This window comes from Puma concolor, chromosome B1 (genome assembly GCF_028749965.1).
Source record: "Puma concolor isolate L17-30 chromosome B1, mPumCon1.1.hap2, whole genome shotgun sequence".
Taxonomy (NCBI): Eukaryota; Metazoa; Chordata; class Mammalia; order Carnivora; family Felidae; genus Puma; species Puma concolor.
Window position 1 is genome coordinate 41,265,233 of NC_141670.1, and position 19,463 is coordinate 41,284,695.

General features: G+C 34.7%; 1 protein-coding gene across 4 annotated transcripts in view; it reads left to right on the forward strand.

The window, feature by feature from the left end:
- KAT6A (lysine acetyltransferase 6A) overlaps nt 1–19,463 on the forward strand; it is a 114,765-nt gene that overhangs the window by 59,742 nt on the left and 35,560 nt on the right. For 3 of the 4 annotated variants that reach the window (XM_086703600.1, XM_086703601.1, XM_086703602.1), the window contains exons 4-8: nt 3,448–3,563; nt 4,158–4,239; nt 6,507–6,642; nt 8,006–8,322; nt 13,610–13,728. In XM_086703600.1, the coding sequence (XP_086559726.1) occupies nt 3,448–3,563; nt 4,158–4,239; nt 6,507–6,642; nt 8,006–8,322; nt 13,610–13,728 (770 nt within the window). The remainder of the gene's footprint in view (nt 1–3,447; nt 3,564–4,157; nt 4,240–6,506; nt 6,643–8,005; nt 8,323–13,609; nt 13,729–19,463) is intronic. The other variant, XM_086703603.1, reaches the window with a different exon arrangement.

Sequence of the window (19,463 nt, forward strand, 5' to 3'; positions counted from 1 at the left end):
TCAAGAAATCAGAAATCACTCTAGATACTTCAAGAGGAAAGAAATTTAATGAGAGAACAAAATATTTGTGAAATTATTAGAAATGCTGAAGGGGAGAGCTCTAGGCTGGGCTTTAGGGACTGATCTTAGAATATCGCAGGAGTGATCCACCAGGGGAGTCACTATATCTATCTCCATCTGGAAGAGGTGGAAGCAGGGGGCTACTGGGCTGTAGCTGGATATTGAAAGGCTGAATTTGGCCATCGCCACATTTACCTCTGGATGGCCATGAAGGTGAAAAGTGGCTGGGTACTGGCAGTACCAGAAGAAAAGTGGTCTTTGTTCCATGTCTCCCTTTCAAAAAGTCACTCAAACATCCAGTTGGTAGGAGTTAATTCATATCTAGAGCCAAGCTGCAAAAGAGTCTAGGAAGTACAGTTTTTAGCTTTTTGGTTTTTGTTTATAGAAGGCTTTAAAAGAAGGTGGGAAGAGATCTTGAGTGGTAGGTGACCATATTCCAGCATAATAATCACAAACAGTAATGAACTTGGGATGGATTTTACAGTTAAATATAAACCATAAAATCATAAAATATTAGATAAAAATATAGTGACATGTCCTATAATGCATTGACTTCCAAACTATTTTAGTAGGAGCACCCTTAAGAAATTGTATGGGAGCCCAAATACATAAAACAGATAAAAATCTACTCAGGTGAGGTGGGAATAAAATGGGGGTGGAAGGAGAGTTGTGGTATACCCCTGTCTTCTAAGAAGCATTATATTTGGGGTGGTCTCTGAGTTCTTTGCAATTTGAAAACAGTAGAGGGAACTTTTAAAGAACTAGTAGAATAAATAACTATTGGTTATCTGTTGCTATAGAAGCAAACCACCCCAAAACATAGCAGCTAAAAGCAACAACAGTTTTTAATTCATGTTGTTCCTGTTAGGAATTTGGGAATGGCCTGCCTAAGTCATTTTTACTTGGAATCTTTCATGAGGTTGCAATCAAGATTTTAACTGGTACTCAGTTATCTGAAGGCTTCCATTCCATGATGACTCACTTGGCTGGCATGTTAATGCTGCCTGTTGACAGGGAGCCTCAATTCTTTGCCATGTGGACCTCTTCATAGGGCTGTATGAATTGCCCACAGCACATTGAGGAGGGCACCTGTTGGGATGAGCACTAGGTATTGTATGGAAACCAATTTGACAATAAACTTCATATTAAAAAAAAAATGAATTGCCCACAGCATCCCCTAAGCAGGTATCTGATAGAGGTAGCAAGGTGGAATTGGCAATATCTTTTGTTACCTAGCCGTAGCCTGTTATTGCAGCACACAAATCAGCCCTATTCTGTGTGGGAGGGAACTACACAGGTGTCAATTGGTATTCTTGCCAGAAGACAAGAACGTTTGGAGGGCAGCTTGGAGCCTGACTATTACAGTAGGCAAGGAAGAAAACTATGAACATAGTTAAGTATATGATATTTGATATTACCAAAGTGAGAACTAAAATACCCAAAATTTTAAAAAGCAAAAAAGTTTTGGGGAAAATAATTGCATTAAATATGATAAAGGGCCAAAAGCTATGAAGAGTGTGCTTACATTTCTAGCATAAAGTCAAAGGGCAGAGCCTATGAACGAAAGTTAATTGTTGAATATATTAAAAAAACATTTTACCCAAGTAATTATAGGCATGCACACCAGTGCAGCAGTGAAAGCTGTTTTATAACTTGTATAATAATAAAATTTGAAAGATAAAAGAGCCCAAACCTAGAGTTGATGAAATTGTATTAAAACATTGGTACTTTGCTGGTATGTTTCTTTCATTTCACTTACCAACCCCACTTACAGAAATTTATTTTAAGGAATTAATTTAAAAGAAGGATGGGGCACCTGGGTGCCTCAATCGGTTAAGCATCTGACTCTTGATTTCAGCTCAGGTTATGATCTCATGGTTCGTGAAATCGAGCCCCACATCTGGCTCCATGCTGACAGCTCAGAGCCTGCTTGGGATTCTCTCTCTCTCTCTCTCTCTCTCTCTCTCTCTGCCCCTCCCTTGCTCACATTTGCATATTCTCTCTGTCTCTCTCAAAGTCAATAAATAAAAGAAGGGAAGAATCTGTAGATATAAAATAATTCATTGTAGTATTCTATTACAGGTAGTAGTTTAATTAGTTAACAATAGGGAAGTAGTGTCAGGTAGGTTATAGGGTATCAATCAGTTTAAAGAATATAAAGTTTACTTGACTAAAAGTATGAAGAAAAGCAAAACAAAACTGTATATACTCTATAATTAAAACCATGCAAGCACCTTTAGGAAGTCTACAAAGGAAAAGTAGAACAGGAAATGGCTAATCTAGGACAAGGAGATTATGAATGAGATTTTTACACTTTCTCTCCCATTTTCCTTTAATGTCAGTGATATTTTGATAATAAACTTCATATCATCTCAGAGAAATTTAGGAATAGAAGGGAGAGGAGAAAAAATAACCATCCTTTTCTTTCACCAAAGAAAAATAAACATAACCAACTTTTAGAGGAAAAGGACAAATCTTCCCAGAGTGAAGGCAGATTTACTTTTCTATAATTTTGAGAATCAAACCGATACTAACTCTTTTGGAAGAGGAAAATTTTTTCTGTTGCTGTTTTTGATCACAATAGAAATATTGTTTAGGTATTAGTTTTTAGCTTGAGTGCCTTAAAATATGAGGAAGTAGCTCACTTTAAATGATGGGATTTAATAAAAATAGATTTTCAGTTATAAAAGTAATACGTTATTGCTAAAAAATTGAGAGCACAGAAGGGTATAAAGTGAAAGGTAAAATCCTTATTCAAAATGTTTATAGTTTTGAGGCACCTGTGTGGCTGAGTCAGTTGAGCATCCGACTTTGGCTCAGTCATGATCTCATGGTTCGTGGGTTTGAGCCCTGAGTTGGGCTCTGCGCTGACTGTAAGGAGCATGTTTGGGATTCTCTCTCTCCGTCTCTCTCTGCCTCTCCCCGACTCAAGGATCTCTCTCTCTCTCTCTGTCTCTCAAAATAAATAAATAAAATTTATAAAAAATATTTTAAAAATCAAAATGTTTATAGTTTCATATCTTAGGACATTATAGTTGCAAACAGTTTTTGTGTCCTTCCAGAAATGACCTGAGCATATTATGTATTGGTATACGTATAAGCATGTGTATACCCATGATGCTTTAATGCAGGCTTATTACAAGTTAGGAGTTTGTCAGGTGTTTTATAATCATATTGGGGAGGTGGTGTACTAAATTACACTTAGCATCAGTACAACTGAATTGGAATGCCAAATCCTGATGAGACACGTATGGCAAGCTTTCAAGGGCATCTCTTCTTTGATATATATTTTGATTTAAGGTAATTGCCTTTTTCTTCATCATTCCTTTAATACAATTACAAAATGATTCTTGACTGTTTCATTTGAGAACTTTCCCCTCCTGTTAGGTCATCCATCCTGTTTAAAGTTTTCCCCTGAATTAACGGTTAGAGTGAAGGCCTTACGGTGGCAGTGCATTGAGTGTAAAACATGCAGCTCCTGTCGAGATCAAGGCAAGAATGCAGTGAGTATCCTTGCTTTCTGATGTGACTATTTCATTTAGAAGTAGAGTGTACACCTAATATTTTCCTCAAAGTTTTGTTGATTATTTTTCATTCCCTTGGTCCAGCAGAATTTGAAACACTGGTCCCATTCAATTATACATCATTAGTTTAGAATACTTGGTATTTGAGACTTGGATTCTTTCTATTCTAGGTAGTTTCTAAAACACCTTAATTCTATGTTTGCAGAAAGACTAAGCTACTTTAAAGAAATACTTCTGAAATTTGTTTGAGCATTATGGAGGCATTCATTTAGGAATGGTCAGTGTATTAACTACAAATCATCCTTTTCTCTTTTCCATTAGAACAAACTAAAGTTAGCTTATATCTGAAAGTTATGAAACTGTAGTTCTTTATTAAAGATTAGATGAAGCAAAACTTTTTGCTAACTTGGAGTGTCCATTTACTCAGTTTAATGCAAATTAAAGAAACTTTTACTACTATAGTAGCTCATCATCATTGTGAGATCATTGAAGCTTTCTAGGTTTTATGAAGCTGTGATCCTGATGTGTTTTTGTTTCATAAGGTTAAGCAGAACTGTCCCTTCTCTTTTTTAGGATAATATGCTCTTTTGTGATTCCTGTGACCGAGGTTTTCACATGGAGTGTTGTGATCCGCCACTCACCCGGATGCCAAAAGGTGAGAAGTACTTCCTGAAGTCGGACTGGCACTGTAATGGGCAAATCCGTGAAAGCACTTTTTGTCTACTTTGTTAAAATGAAAGAATAATTTCCGTCTTTCTATTTGGGGTTGTATAAGTAGGAAGAGAGCTGGCACCTTAAAGGTGGGGACAGTCTGTTTAGGCATCTTGACATTCCTATGTGTATGGATTCATTATTATCTTCCTCTGTTTTCAATGTTTAAGTATCCATGGAGAGTGAAGTGGTTCATTTATGAGTATTTGCCAGTCCTATAGCTAGAGGACAAAATAACATGCCTTATGTAATTTTGAAATATCTCTTTCTATAAAGGAAGAAATGGAATTGTATTAGATCATGTTGATTATATCAGTATTGGTTATTTCACTGTTCATCACTTTTGAAAGGCCTAGAGCCTTTTTTTTTTTTATAAAATAATTTGTAAACAGATAATTTTTGTGTGCTAAGTCATAAGAATATAGCTTAATGTATTCTATTCTTTTGACTCCTATTCCTTGACAAGTATTTGGTTGGGATGTAACTGCCTGTTGGTTGAACTTCCATCCTATTATATGCTTATAGTTTCTTAAAAAAAAAAAAATCCAGTTAGTGTCTCCTGCTTTGCCTTATCATAAATTCCATTTTTAACTCTGTTTTTGTGACTTAACAGGTTTCTTAAGTAAAATGCTTATAGAGTATTTTATAATTTCTGCTCAGAAAAAATTTTCCTGTGGATGGAAAGGGACTCAACCTTAGGTATAGTTAAGTTATTCCACTTAGAATCTTAACTTGAGTCTCTTCTTATGTCACTCTGTGGGTTGTTAGCTTCTGGAAAATCTTAAATTGATATGTATTGGAAGAATAAATACCCCCTTTGCTACCTTTTCCATTTACTTGGAAGTTTGGGCAACAGGTCTTCTGAGAATCCTTCAAGATAAGAAAGATTTTCTTAGGACTTCATTTGTTTGTATTTAATGCCTACAAAAGAAGTTTTATAGCAGCTTAAAGCAGGAATCATTTTATTTTGAAATAATTGCAGACTGACAGACAAGTGGCAAAAATAGTACAGAGACTTCCTACTGTACCCATTACACAGCTTCTTCTAATGTCAACATCTTATAAAACTGTAGTACAATTACTGAAACCAGGAAACTAACATTGATATGATATGATTAGTAAATCTATACACCTTATTTGAATTTGTGGTCCAAAATCCAGTGCTGGATTTCATACTGCATTTAATCATCATGCTTCCTTAGTCTCTTCCAATCTGTTAATTCCCTAGACTATCTTTCCTGACCTTGACACTTTTGAAGAATACTTGTTAGCGATTTTGTAGAAAGTTCTTCAATTTGGGTCTGTCTCTTTCTTTATAATGATTAAATTAAGATTATGAAGTTTGACAAGAACACCACAGAATTGATACTGTGCCCTTCTTAGTGCATTGTAGTGTAGGTGTATAATACTAATATGTCTTATTACTGGTAATGTTAATTTTGATCACTTGATTACAGAAGAAACCTGACCTTAAAGTTATTCTTTTTCCTCTTTGCACTGACTTTAGCATCCATCAGTGATTCTTGTTTGTACCAGTTTTACTTTGGTGTTTGCATATTGATGATTTTTCAGCTTCCATCATCCCTTCTGCATTTACTGATTGGAATTCTGCTGTAAAGAAGAGCTATCGCTTTTCCCATTTATTTATTCAATTACTTATATTCTTATGGACTGATGGGTATTTATTTTATTCAGTGGGTTATAATCCATTGACATGATTATTTCTTTTTTTTTGTTCAGAATGACCCAGATTTGACTATTGGGAGCTCCTTCAAGTTGGCTTGTAGGTCCTTTTGACATGCCTTCCTCATCTTTTGAATACTTTTCCATTTTCTGGCACCATGAGATGCTTCAGGTTATCCAGTATTTTCCCTGCTTCAGTCCTGGAATCATCTATTACTTAAGGGAACCTGGCTTCTTTTCTTGTAGAATCTGGGTGCCAGGTATAGACCATGGTTTTTTTTTTTTTTAACTGAGGATCAGTGGACTTCAACCATATGTGGGCTTCAGAATACTTGTGCGTCTTTTCCAATCATTTGTAGAATTTTGTGTGTGTATGTTTTCGTGTTTATTTTTTTAGGGGGCTTTCATCAGTGTTTTAAAAGAGTTCTTGACCTAAAAGTGGTTAAGAACTACTGGCTTAGAGTATCTGAATTCTTTCAGTGTATCTGTGTCTATTGTGCTTTTATGTGGAATTTGATTTTTTTATAGGTATGTGGATATGTCAAATATGTCGACCTAGGAAAAAAGGACGAAAACTTCTACAGAAGAAGGCGGCACAGATAAAACGGCGCTATGCTAACCCAATAGGACGTCCAAAAAACAGGTTAAAGAAACAAAACACGGTGTAAGTTGTACTTGTGGCAAGGTGAGGGGAGAAAAGAATAGGGTTTGTCTATAGTGTAGGAGTCACTTGTTTGCTTTATGAAAAAAATTTTCAGTTGTTACAACTGGCACTTTCATGTAATAAAAAGGGCTAATACTTAATGAGCTCTTAATAAAGAGCTCTTTATTCAGTAGAATAAAGTTAGAACAAAGTTATTAAAGTTCTGAGTGTCTTACAGTGTGTTAATCATTTAATTTTCCCAACAACCAAATGAAGTAGATACTGTTGTTACTCTTATTTTTCAAATAAGAAGGAAATAAGGAAACTACATTTTATAATAAGTGTTGAACTGGGATTAAAACCCAAGTAGCCTGGCACCAAAGTCTGACTCAACCACTGTCTTATATTGTTCCTCTTATGTAAACAAAGAAAAAATTATGTTGCTATAGCATTTCACAGATTTCTCATGTAGTCTCTCTCAGTAGTTTATATTAGATGTACAAATCACTGCGTAGCTTTTTCTGTTGAGGTCATAGCTAAGTCGCATTTCTGTGTCCTGATGTAAAATAAAATAATGTGTTTTTCATCTATTAGCAGAAATCAGGTATATAATTATCCCTTGTGGACTAGGAAACTGGGCTATGTCTGGAGGAGGTGGGGCAAGATTCAGTAGTAGTTTTTTTTTTTTTTTTATGGAGTATTTCTATAAGTAATTCCCCTTTGATAATATGCAAAATATCTTTAAGCCTATAAACCTCTATTAAAAATTTTACCCACCTTTTCTACACTTAAGAGTGTCTTAAAGATGACAGTCTTAATAACTGAAAGGAATGGGCACTAGCAGCTTGAAATATATAGCACCAGTATTGTAGTTCATATTTTAAATCTTAAATCTAAGCTTTAAAATATTCCTATGAGATAATCTTTTGATTCCTGACTTTCAGAGGGTGATACATCCTTGTGTTTAAAGGTAAAGTGTAACTCTGAGTTGGTGCAGAGATCATGAGACTTTATACTTGGAAGGGTCTTAGTTGTCATCTGGTCCAACTCTCATTTTACAGATGAAGACACTGGTGTTTAGACAATGTGATTTCTCCAAGAGGTATAGCTAGAAAGTGGCAGAATTATGAGTCAAACATGCCTTCTGACTCCCAACCGAGGATTCATTTTGCTATAAAATATTAGGCTTCCTGGAAGTAGATATTTCTAATAACTATTATTTCTCATTCCCTATAGTATTTATGATTTATGGAATATTCTTAACTGTGGTTTTTTTTTTTAATAAAGCCATAGGTTATTTACCAATTACAAGTTATATATTAAATAGAAACCTTTTAAAAATTTCTTTTTTAATAGTTACCCTTTTCCCTGTTTGATTCTTTAGATCAAAAGGTCCCTTCAGCAAAGTTCGAACTGGTCCTGGAAGGGGTCGTAAACGTAAAATCACTCTCTCCAGCCAATCAGCATCGTCATCAGAAGAAGGATATTTAGAGCGAATAGATGGCTTGGACTTCTGCAGAGATAGCAGTCACCCCTTGAAGTTCAACAAGAAAACCAAAGGGCTCATTGATGGCCTTACCAAATTCTTCACCCCTTCCCCTGATGGGCGGAAACCTCGAGGGGAAGTGGTAGATTACTCTGAGCAATATAGAATCAGGAAAAAGGGCAACAGAAAATCAAGCACTTCAGATTGGCCCACAGGTAAAAGTTCACTTAGAAGCAAAATGTATTCCACAAGTGCATTATTTGAAATAACACTAGTTATCTGGAATAGGTTTATTTGATTATTAAACACTGGTTATGGAATAGAAGAAGATATTAAAGATATTTATTTAGATGAAAGTAAGGTGGTAATAACTATGGCAGAAATTGAGAGGCTGAAGATGAAGTTGCAAGAATGGACAAATAAGAGCTCGTAGGAAAAAGATGGTGCTTTTTTGGTAGAACCACAAAGAATCTTCCTATAGAAATTTAAGCCATAACCTTAAGTCAAGAATATCTTTACATTTCATAAATTACAAAATAAATCATGTGATGAGCATCATGATGCTTGCTTTATTTCCAGAAAGAAATTAGAAAGAATGTGGGTAGATAAAATACTGTTGATCAAGTAAGTATAGAGAAAAGAACAAAATTTTTCTACTTCAAATCTTGGCAAATAGATTTGTAATTTTTCATGAGTTATACTTTAAAAGAGAGAAAGAGAGAGAACTACAACTTCAGATAATTTACTTATGTATCAGGCTGTTTCCTACTTTTCATTTATTTACTTAAAATTCAATTTATTGAAACTGAAAAACAAAAGAATTCATCATTTCTCCTACCCTCTACCTTACCTCCTTCTTCTGTCAACCACCAATTTGTTCTGTTCTCTGTATCTAGGAGTTTGGTATTTAGTTAGTTAGTTAGTTAGTTAGTTAGTTAGTTAGTTAGTTTTAGATTCCACCTACAAACCGCATACATGGTGTTTGTTTTTCTCTGTCTGACTTACTTAACATAATGAGGTCTGTCTATGTTAGAAACGGCACGATTTATTTTTTTGGGGGGGTTAGTTTTGCAACATACCCACTTTATTTCATTTCAGCACAGCTGGTGGTTGGGTTAGGAATTGCTAGGTTTTTGTTTTTGTTTTGGCTGAATAAGATTATATACTTAGACACACACTGCAGTTTCTTTATTTATGGATACTTAGGTTGCTTATATATCTTGGCTATTGTAAGTAATGCTGCAGTGAACATGGAGATGTACCTATCTTTTTAAATTGTTTTTGTTTTCTTTGGATACATACCCAGAAGTGGAATTGCTGGATTGTATGGTAGTTCTATTTTTAAGTTTTTGAGGAACCTCCATAATATTTTCCATAGTGGTTGCACCAATTTACATTCCTACCAGCAGTGCAGAAGTTCCCTTTTCTCCACATTTTCATCAACACTTGTAATTTCTACTCTTTTTGATGATAGCCATTCTGACAGGTGTGAGGTGATACCTTCTTGTGTTTTAGATTTGCATTTCACTGTTGATTATTGATGTAGAGCATCTTTTCATGTACCTGTGGCCCATCTTTATGTCTGTGGTGGTAAAAATGTCTGTTCAGATCTCCTCATTTTTAACTAGATTGTTTTTTGCTATTGAGTTGGATGAGTTCTTTATTATTTTGGATATTGACTCTTTTTTGGATATATGATTTGCAGATATCTTCTTACTCAGTGTGTTGCCTTTTTATTTTGTTGTGCAAAAGCTTTTCAGTTTGATATAGTCCCACTTACTGATTTTTGCTTTTTGGTATCAGATTAAAAAAAAATTATTGTTAAGAACTGTTGAGGACTTTACCACCTATGTTTTCTTTTAGGAGTTTTACAGTTTCAGGTCTTAAATTCAAGTCTTTAATCCATTTTGAGTTACTTTTTGTGTGCGGTATAGTAGAGTTGTGTAGCTTCGTTCTTTCACATGTGGCTGTCCAGTTCCAACATTATTGAAGAGGCTATCTTTTCCCCCATTGTATATTCTCGCCTTGTTTGTTGTAAATTAATTGACCATATATGCATGGGTTTATTTATGGGTCCTCTACTCTGTTGCATTGATCTCTGTCTGTTTTTCTGCCAATATTGTACTATTTTAATTACTATAGCTTTGTAATGTAGTTTGAAATAAGGGAGCTTTTTTTCTCAAGATTGCTTTGGCTATTAGGGGTCTTTTGTTGTTCCATACAAATTTTAGGATTGTTTTTTCTGTTTTTGTGAAAAACCTCATTGGCGTTCTGATGGGAATTGCATTGAATCTATCAGATGGCTTTGCGTAATGTGGACATTTTAACAATATTCTTCCAGTCTGTTAGTATGGAATATCTTTCCATTTATTTGTTTTTTCATTAATTGCCTTCATTAATGTCTTATGTATATCTGTACAGTGTTTTGTCTTCAACATACAGGTCTTTCACCTGCTTGGTTAAATTTACTTCTAGGTGTTTTATTCTTTTTGATGCAGTTGTAAATGGAATTGTTTTCATAATTTCTTTTTCTGGTAGTTCATTATTAATGTATAGAAATACAGCAGATTTTATATTCTTCAACTTTACTGGATTCATTTATTCTACATTTTTTTTTATGGAGTCTTTAGGGTTTTCTCTATATGTCATCTGCAAATAACAAGTTTTACTTCTTTTCCAAATTGGATACCTTTTATTTTTTTTCTTGCCTGATTGCTCTGCTAGGACTTTCAATCTGATGTTGAATAAAAGTGGTGAGAATAGGCATCCTTGTCTTACTCCTGATCTTAGAGGAAAAGCTCTCAGCTTTTCACCATTGAGGTTGATGTTAATTGTGGGCTCATCATATATGGCCTTTATTATGTTGAGGTACATTCCCTCTATACCTGCTTTTTTTGAGCGTTTTTATCATAAATGAAGGTTGAATTTTGTCAAATGCTTTTTCTGCATCTGTTAAAATGATCACCTGATTTATATCCTTCATTTTGTTAATGTGGTGTATCGTATTGACTTATTTGGGGATATTGAACCATCCTTGAATCTCTAGAATAAATCGTACTTGATCATGGTGTGTGACCCTTTTATTGTATTGTTGAAATCGGTTTGCTAGTATTTTGTTGAGGATTTTTACATCTGTGTTCATCAGGGATATTGGCCTGTAATTATCTTTTCTTGTGATCTCTTTGTCTGGTTAAGTTACATTGGTCTCATAAAATAGAGTTCCCCATTTTGTTTTTTGGAAGAGTTTGAGAAGGATTGGTATTAAGTATTTTTTGAATGGCGAAATTCACCAGTGAAGCTTTTGTTTGTTGGAAGATTTTTGATTATTCATTCAAGTCTCCTTACCAGTAATCGGCCTGTTCAGATTTTCTATTTCATCATGATTCAGTCTTGGTAGGTCATATATTTCTAGGAGTTAATCCATTTCTTCCAAATAGGCCCAGCATTTTGGTGTATAATTGTTCATAGTAGTCTCTTGTGATTTTTTTGTATTTCTCTGGTATCAGTTGTAACATTCCCTCTTTTATTCATTTCATACTTAAATATGAGGCTAAGGTCCCTAGTTTTCAAGGTAGAAAAGATCTGTAGAGAAGACTTAATAGTGTAGCAGGTAATTCAAATCAGAGGAGAAAAATTTTGATTATCTATCTTGATAATTAAAGCTTAAACTGGTCTCGCTATTTAGTGCCTTGAGTTTAGAGAATGTAACCCTCTGAAGTAAGTAGAAAAGTCTCTGAGGAAAGTAGAAGAATGAGAATGGATTCTTGGTTCACAACGGCCAAAGGTGTAGTGAGTGTCTAATATACTGCAAGAGAATTTCTTAGCTTTGATTTCTTTCCTCTGAATTTCCCATTGGTAGTTGTATTCACTGCTTCTTCATTCCTGCTTATATAAATGGTTGATTGGTCCAGCACAAGAGAGGAAATCCTCATCATTATCAGTTCCCTCTTTTTATGCTTGTATTGATTGGCTTTTCACCAGAGTGGCAATCAACTAATTACTCTTTGAGCATTCAGGTACTTTTCATGTCTTTATCAGCCATGTACACTGTAGCTCCAGTCTGAGTATGTTTATTTAAGAAAATATACAAGTCCTTTAGAGCTTAGGAAGAAAGAATCTAAAGCAGATTCTAATGAAAGCCATTTTTGAATAAACTGTTTGATTGGAGATGGATTATTATAAGAATCTCCTGGAAAGTTTTAGAAATAGAAATAATTAGAGCAAATGTGTAAAGTATATGGAGAATCAATATTGACTTTTCTGCATTGGTGTGAGTTTTTGCTATAATTGGCTCTGTAAGTTTCTTATGAATTGTAGAGTTTAAGGAACAATCTGCACCATATATATGATAGAATGCTACTGAATGCCGTACTAGATTTGTGCCTGCATCCATCTGTGTCGTTCACTAGGGGGCATTAAAATCACAAAGGATCTTCAGATACATATTTTTCAATTTGGGAATATTTTCAGCAGTGAGTCCTTGTCCTTATTCTTCTTATACTAAGTGCACAGGTGTCCGTTGACAGCCTATATGTCTATTTAATTTGAAAAGAACTGTCTTTTCAGCCATACTACTACAAAGAGGAAATACGTCCGTCAACAGTGTCATATTCAAATGCAGAGGATAACGATCTACATAATCCCTCCAGTACTCCTTTCATGAATTTCCTTGCCCATCTGAGGAAGATGCGTCATTTATGGATGTTTATTATAATTTCTCATACTTACCCCGAGGATTATCATCTGTGATCCTCAGATTTGTGGAGTTCTGCTTTATTTAAAACGGCACCCAGAATGTGTGGGGAGTTACGGTAGTTATTTCAAAGGTTATCTTCTTGCTGAGATAAGAATGTACTGGCCTTATATTGATTGTGGAATCATTGAGAATTATAAAAGGAACAAATTTTCCCTGTTTTGGTCCCATATGATGAAAATCATGTCCTGGTAAAACATAAACAACTTCCATACTACTGAAGTATGAAAAAGCAATATTTGAATGTTGATATGTTAAATTCATAGTAAAACTTTTATATTCAGATTATTTCAAAGTAGGTTTCATATTCCTTAGACCTTTATTCTGATTTTGTATTATTATTAAGTTTTTATTTAAATTCTAGTTAGTTAACATACACAGTATAAAATTGTGTAATACTAGTTTCAGATGTACAATATAGTATTTCAGCACTTCCATACATCATCACTTGGTGCTCATCAAACTTTTATATGTATTATACTAAAATCTAATGTCTTGATGAAGTTCAAATTTAGTTATGTGATAATTTTAAGAAGTTTTAGGACAGTTCAGATTTTCCATCATAAAGCAGATAGAAAATGTACATATTATTTACTGATACATCTTTCTAGGTGTCCATTTACTCGTATCCTCTTCTTTTATAATATTAAGGTCTTCAAACTGAAATCAACACTTTTGAAATGTTTCCTAATTCATGTATTAAACTAAGGATAAAGTTAATAACATGTGAGCCCTTTCTTTATGTGCAGACAATCAGGATGGCTGGGATGGCAAACAAGAAAGTGAGGAACGGCTTTTTGGGAGCCAGGAAATCATGACCGAGAAAGATATGGAATTATTTCGTGATATCCAAGAACAAGCACTGCAGGTAAAGTTGGATATGCAGAGTGGACAATTAAATACTTTGGTCGTGAATGAGAAACAGGATTAATTGTATTGGGATAGAGCAGTAAGTAACAGCAATTTATTCATCCATCTGATCTGCAGATAGATGTGGTTTGTGCATATATGTAGTTCTGCTTGTTAAGGTATTTCTTTTAAACATTGTGACTTCTTTGGTTTTGCAGATAAACAGGTTGCTTCTGACTACCAGTATTAAATGAGTTTGGTGTATTTATTTTCTGTCTTATGTATGAAGAAGTGTTTGGGATTTGACCAACAAACAAAAACCAAGCTCCTTTCAAGTGATAAAACACCCATTTTCATTACTTCAGTAAATATTTATTAACTGCTTTTGCCTTGATCCTTTGGGACATGTAGCAAAATATAAATGTATAGACAAAGAACCTGATTAGGCTTCAGATGCTGAAGAAGCCAATGTGAATGACAAGATTCCTTCTCTCAAGTATAGTCCTGGAGAGACTAAATGAATAATTTCATTCATGTAAAAAGTTTAATTATAGGGTACATGGTGTTTTGGAAGAATAGGGAGCAAGCATTTGTCTAAGCCTGGGGAGGTCAGAGGATTTGTTGATGGGAAATACTATTTGAGCTGGTCTTACAAAGAATATGTAGGAATTGATCCAGATGACAAGGAATGGGGTCCTTTATAATCAGAAGGAACAAAAATGCAAAGACTTGAAAATGGGGGGGAAACAAAGCATGTTTTCACTAACTTGTGGGAATAAATTTCCACATAGGATAAAGAATACTGGGTGTAGATAATGACAAGAGATGAGATTGGAAAAGCACAGGGCTAGATCATAAAGGCTCTTCTATATTAAGTTCATTTATCTTGTGTTTTTTCTTTCTTTGCCACCAACTCACTATGTTAGCCAAGTTGAGTTCTATCTCTTGTCTTGAAAGTAAGAGTTTATAGTTTTATAAGCATGATACTGGGGATACCTGTTGTGCAGGTGAAATTCTTGGGATTAAGAAACCTATTTGTGCATAGATTGTTTATGTAGATCATTCTGTGTGTATTTTTTTAAAATAACAATATGAATAGTCAGCAAACATTTACTGAGCATTCTACCATCTTATGATTTCACAGAGTGTTAACTTTGAGTCAGATAGATCTTCATTCAATTTGTGGTTTGTCATTTACTAACTTCTACTTTGGGAAGGTTGTTTAACCCTTGAAAGCACATTTCTTTTCCTACCAATAAGTAAAACAAAGTGCTATAGGTACTATAGTAGAAATCCACATGGAGTTCAGTGGGAATTCAAAGAAGGAATTAGTAGTTCCTTTGAAGAACTTTTTTTACTGATTAAGTTGCAGACATAATGCTAATGTCGTTTTACTCTTACTTATTTGTGTGTATTTCCTGAAAACAAGGACGTGCTTGTACATGACCACAGTACAATCATCAAATCAGGAATTTAACACAGATAAAGTATATTATCCAACCTGGAGGTTTTATTCAAATTTTAGCAGTTATATCACTAATGTTCTTTTATAGCAAAAGGGGGAAAAGAAAACAACTTGCCCTGGTTCGTTTTATCTAGTCTAGGATCATGTGTTTCACTTAGTTGTCATGTCTCCTTAGTCTCCTTTAACCTGGAACAGCTCTTCAGTCGTTATCTTTCATGATCTGGACAGTTTTGAAGTGCGCAAATCATGTATTTTGTAGACTATCCATTAGTTTGTGCTTGTTTTATGATTCATCATGATTAGATTCAGGTGATCTACTTTTGGCAGAAATACTATAGAGACGATGTGTCCTCCTCTCTGCATGATATCAGGAGGTATGTAGTATTAATTTGTCCTATTACGAATGATGTTAACTCTGATCACTTGGTTAAGGTAGTATTCTGCCTTGTTGCTTCCCTGTAAAATTATTTTCCTTCTATAAATATCTTGCAGCAATACACTTTGAAACCACGTAAATGTACCCTATTTCTTATCAAACTTTTATCCACTAGATTTAGCATCCAGTGGTGATTTTTGCCTGAAACTGTTGTTTTGTTGGTTATTAAACAGATGATATTCTAATTTCATCATTCCTTTTATGTCTGTTAATTGGCATTCTAGTGTAAGGAAGGTCCTTTTTTTCTTTCCATTTATTCATTTCATTTAGACTTGAAGATTCTTATGACTTATAATTTGTTGCTATTAATATTTGTTTTGATGCTTAAAATTGTTCCATATTTGGGTAGGGGAGCTTTTTCAAGCCTGCTCCTGTGTCCTTTTGACATGGCTCTGTCATTTTTTTTTTTTTTTTACTTTGTCCGGTTTATTCAACTGTTTTTTTTTTTAATTAACTGATATATAACATTATACTAGTTTCAGATGTACACCATAATGATTTGATTTTTTTTTTTTTTTAATGTTTATTTTTGAGAGAGAGAGAATGTGTGTGTACAAGTGGGGCAGGGGCAGAGGGCGAGGAGGACAGAGGATCTGAAGCTGTCTCTGTGCTGACAGCAGAAAGCCCAATGCAGGGCTCGAACTCCCAAACCATGAGATCATGACCTGAGTTGGACACTTAACCAACTGAGCCACGCAGGTGCCCCAACATAATGATTCGATGTTTGTATATATAATCATGCTTACTTACCTTTGACCACAGCAATATGTTCCAGGGTCTTACTGTTCTGGCTGTCGATTTAGCCATTTCTCTAAGAATCCTTGGTTTCTTTTACTGGAGAATGTGAGTAAATGGCAGTTTTGCCCTTTCACTTGCTCAGGTCCAGTGAGGTATTATTCTTGATTTTTTTCTCTCTCTTTTTCTATCTCATACTCCATATTTAATTCATCAGGAAATCCTGATAGTTTCCACCTTCAAAATATATACAGCTTATGACTACTTCTTACCACTTCCACGTCTACTACCTTAGTCAAAGCCACCATTATCTCTTGATTGGGCTATTGTAATATCTCTATACTAATTTCCTTGCTTCTACTTTTGTCCCTCACCCCAGTCTGTAGTCCATATTCTTTATACAGGGCCGAGAGTAAATATTTTCAAACTTCAGTTGGATCATACCACTCCTCTGCACAGAAATTCTTTAATGTCTTTCAGTCTTGCTTAGAATTTTTAAAACCAAAGTCTTTATCCTTTTTTTTTTTTTTTTTTCCTTTTTCTTTAGACCCAGTATCATCTTGTGCCTGCCTGTTTCTTTAGCTACTCCCCTTGTTCTGGCCCTTGTTCACTCTACTCCAGCAACAGGCCTCCTGTTTCTTAGACACACCAAGCACTGTCCTGCCTGGGAGCCTTTTGTATTTACTGTTCCCTCTGCCTGGATTGCTGTTCCTCTAGTCTAGATGTCTAGTTGGCAGGGGTTGGAATAATAGGGTTGCAGAAAGAAAGATTGATAGAAAGAGTTAAAAGGGATGCTGAGGCCAAGTGGAGACAGTATAAATTTGTATCAACAGTAATCTGTGTGTTTCTTGCACATTTTATTAAACTTGTGATTGTCCATGTGTATATCGGCACCATGGAAATAAACAGCTAGATATTTAAATTCTAATTGGTCCTTATTTTCATTGGCAGTGCACTAAAATTCTTAGGATGGTGGTATTTGTCTGTGAGGTTCATTCATTTAGTATTCATGTGCCTGGCATGCTATGCGAGCTGTAGGGTGAACAAAAAGACATAGACTGCTTTCACAAAGCTTTCAGTTGCATGAGTAAGACAATAGACAATCATATAAATAAATCTGTAATTACAAACTGATAATAGGAAAAAAATAAAAATGCAGCAAGAGATTATAACAGGAGCTTCCTGATCTAGATTGCTGGAGATTGGGATTCCTCTTTTAGGGAAGTAATAATTTACACAGAGACTGAAACTTAAAAGATGAGTAGAAGGTCAGCAAGGCAAAGAGCTAGAAAGAAGAAATGTTCCGGACATAAGGGTACTGCTTGTGTAAATGTTCTGAGGTACCTAAGCACTTGGTAAGTTTGAGGAACTGTAAGAAGGCCAGTATAGCTTGAGTACGATGAATAAAAAAGCCATATAAAATGAAGCTGGAGAGAGAGATTGAAGAGGTAAGTTAGGATTTGAGTTTTTATTGTAATTGTGGTAGGAAACCATTGAATGATTTCTAGCAAGGAAATAGCAGGATCATATTTACATTAAAATTTGTTTTTTCCTGGGGTGCCTGGGTGGCTCAGTCAGTTGAGCATCAGACTCTTGATTTCGGCTCAGGTTATCATCTCACGGTTTGTCAGTTTGAGCCCTGCATCGGTCTCTGTGCTGGCAGTAGGGAGCCTGCTTGGGATTCTCTCTCTCCCGCTTTCTCTGCCCTTACCCTGCTCATGTTCTTGTTCTCTCTCTCTCTCTCAAAATAAATAAATAAATAAATTTTTTTAAAAAATGTTTTTTCCTGGCCACTATATGAAGAATGGAGTGGAATTAGGCAAGAGAAGGCACAGAAATCAATTTAGAAATCAATTTATTGGCTTTTTCAATGGTTCAACTGAAAGAAGACAGTAGCTTAGACTAGAGAGATGGCAGTGGAAATGGGAGAGAAGTGGATGGATTTAGAATATATTCTGGAGATGGAATCAGTAGAACTTGGTGATAGATTTGCCGTGTTGTTTGAGGGAGCAAGAGAACACTAGGGTTGACTCCCATGTTCTCTGACTTCATGGAATAGAGAAAGTGGGTTGAAACCAATTTTATTTTATATATTTTTTATTTTCATAGAGCTTACCATCTCATAGGAAATGTGCCCAAAAAAGCAAATCCAGTATTTGCTTTTGAGTGATTTTATTGAGTAATTGGGTTTTGTATGGTGCATTACCTAAGTCAGTCAAGAATTATTGAAATGTTTATAAAAAGGGGGCCCTATTAATTGGTTTTGATTGTTTTTTGTTTTGTTTTGTTTTAGTTTCAGGAGAAGTAAGAATATCATTTACCTGGTACTGTGTTTCATTAGCTATACAATGAATATGTTCATAAAAAGAAAAAAAAAGAGCCACCTCTGAAAATAAAAGCATGAAAAATTAGCAGTATAAGCTTTTGTTCTGGAATTTTTTTTACAGTAATCTTATGGACTTGGAATAAATGGTTTTTTTAAGAGCTCCACCACCAAAAAGAAGCATTTGTATTTGGCTCATCTCATTGGAGCATAGCAACCTTTCTGAAATATATACGATGATTTTTACGTAAAATGTCACCAAAGAACATGTTATATTTCCATGTTAATTTTAATGCTAATTTTGAAGAATTTGTGTGTGTGTGTGGTTGTAGAAAGTTAACAGAGCAATTTTGAAATCTATGTGGGCTATTAAAATATTTTTTTTCTTTGCATAAAGAATTGAACATTTATTAGAAATGGAATAAACTAGGTTCACCAAATCTCCTAACCTCATAAGGATTGTTATTACCATTTTACATATGAGGAAACCAAGACTTTTAGTTGAGTGACTTTCCTGAAGTTATGTAACTAGTAATGGCAGAAGTGGAATTTGAACCCAGGCCTGTATGGCTTCATGTTTTATGCCCTTAATCATAATAATATCCATATTACCCTGTTAAAAAATGTTATGGAGGCATCAAAATCATAAGGCATGTGCATTTATGCAAGTAGGGCAAAGTACATAGGAAGACAAATAGCAAACAGTGACATAAGATTACCAGTTAATGTAAGTCATTGCTGTATTGAATGATACAGATTGTTCCATGTGGCAACAGTATATACTAAGATGAGTAA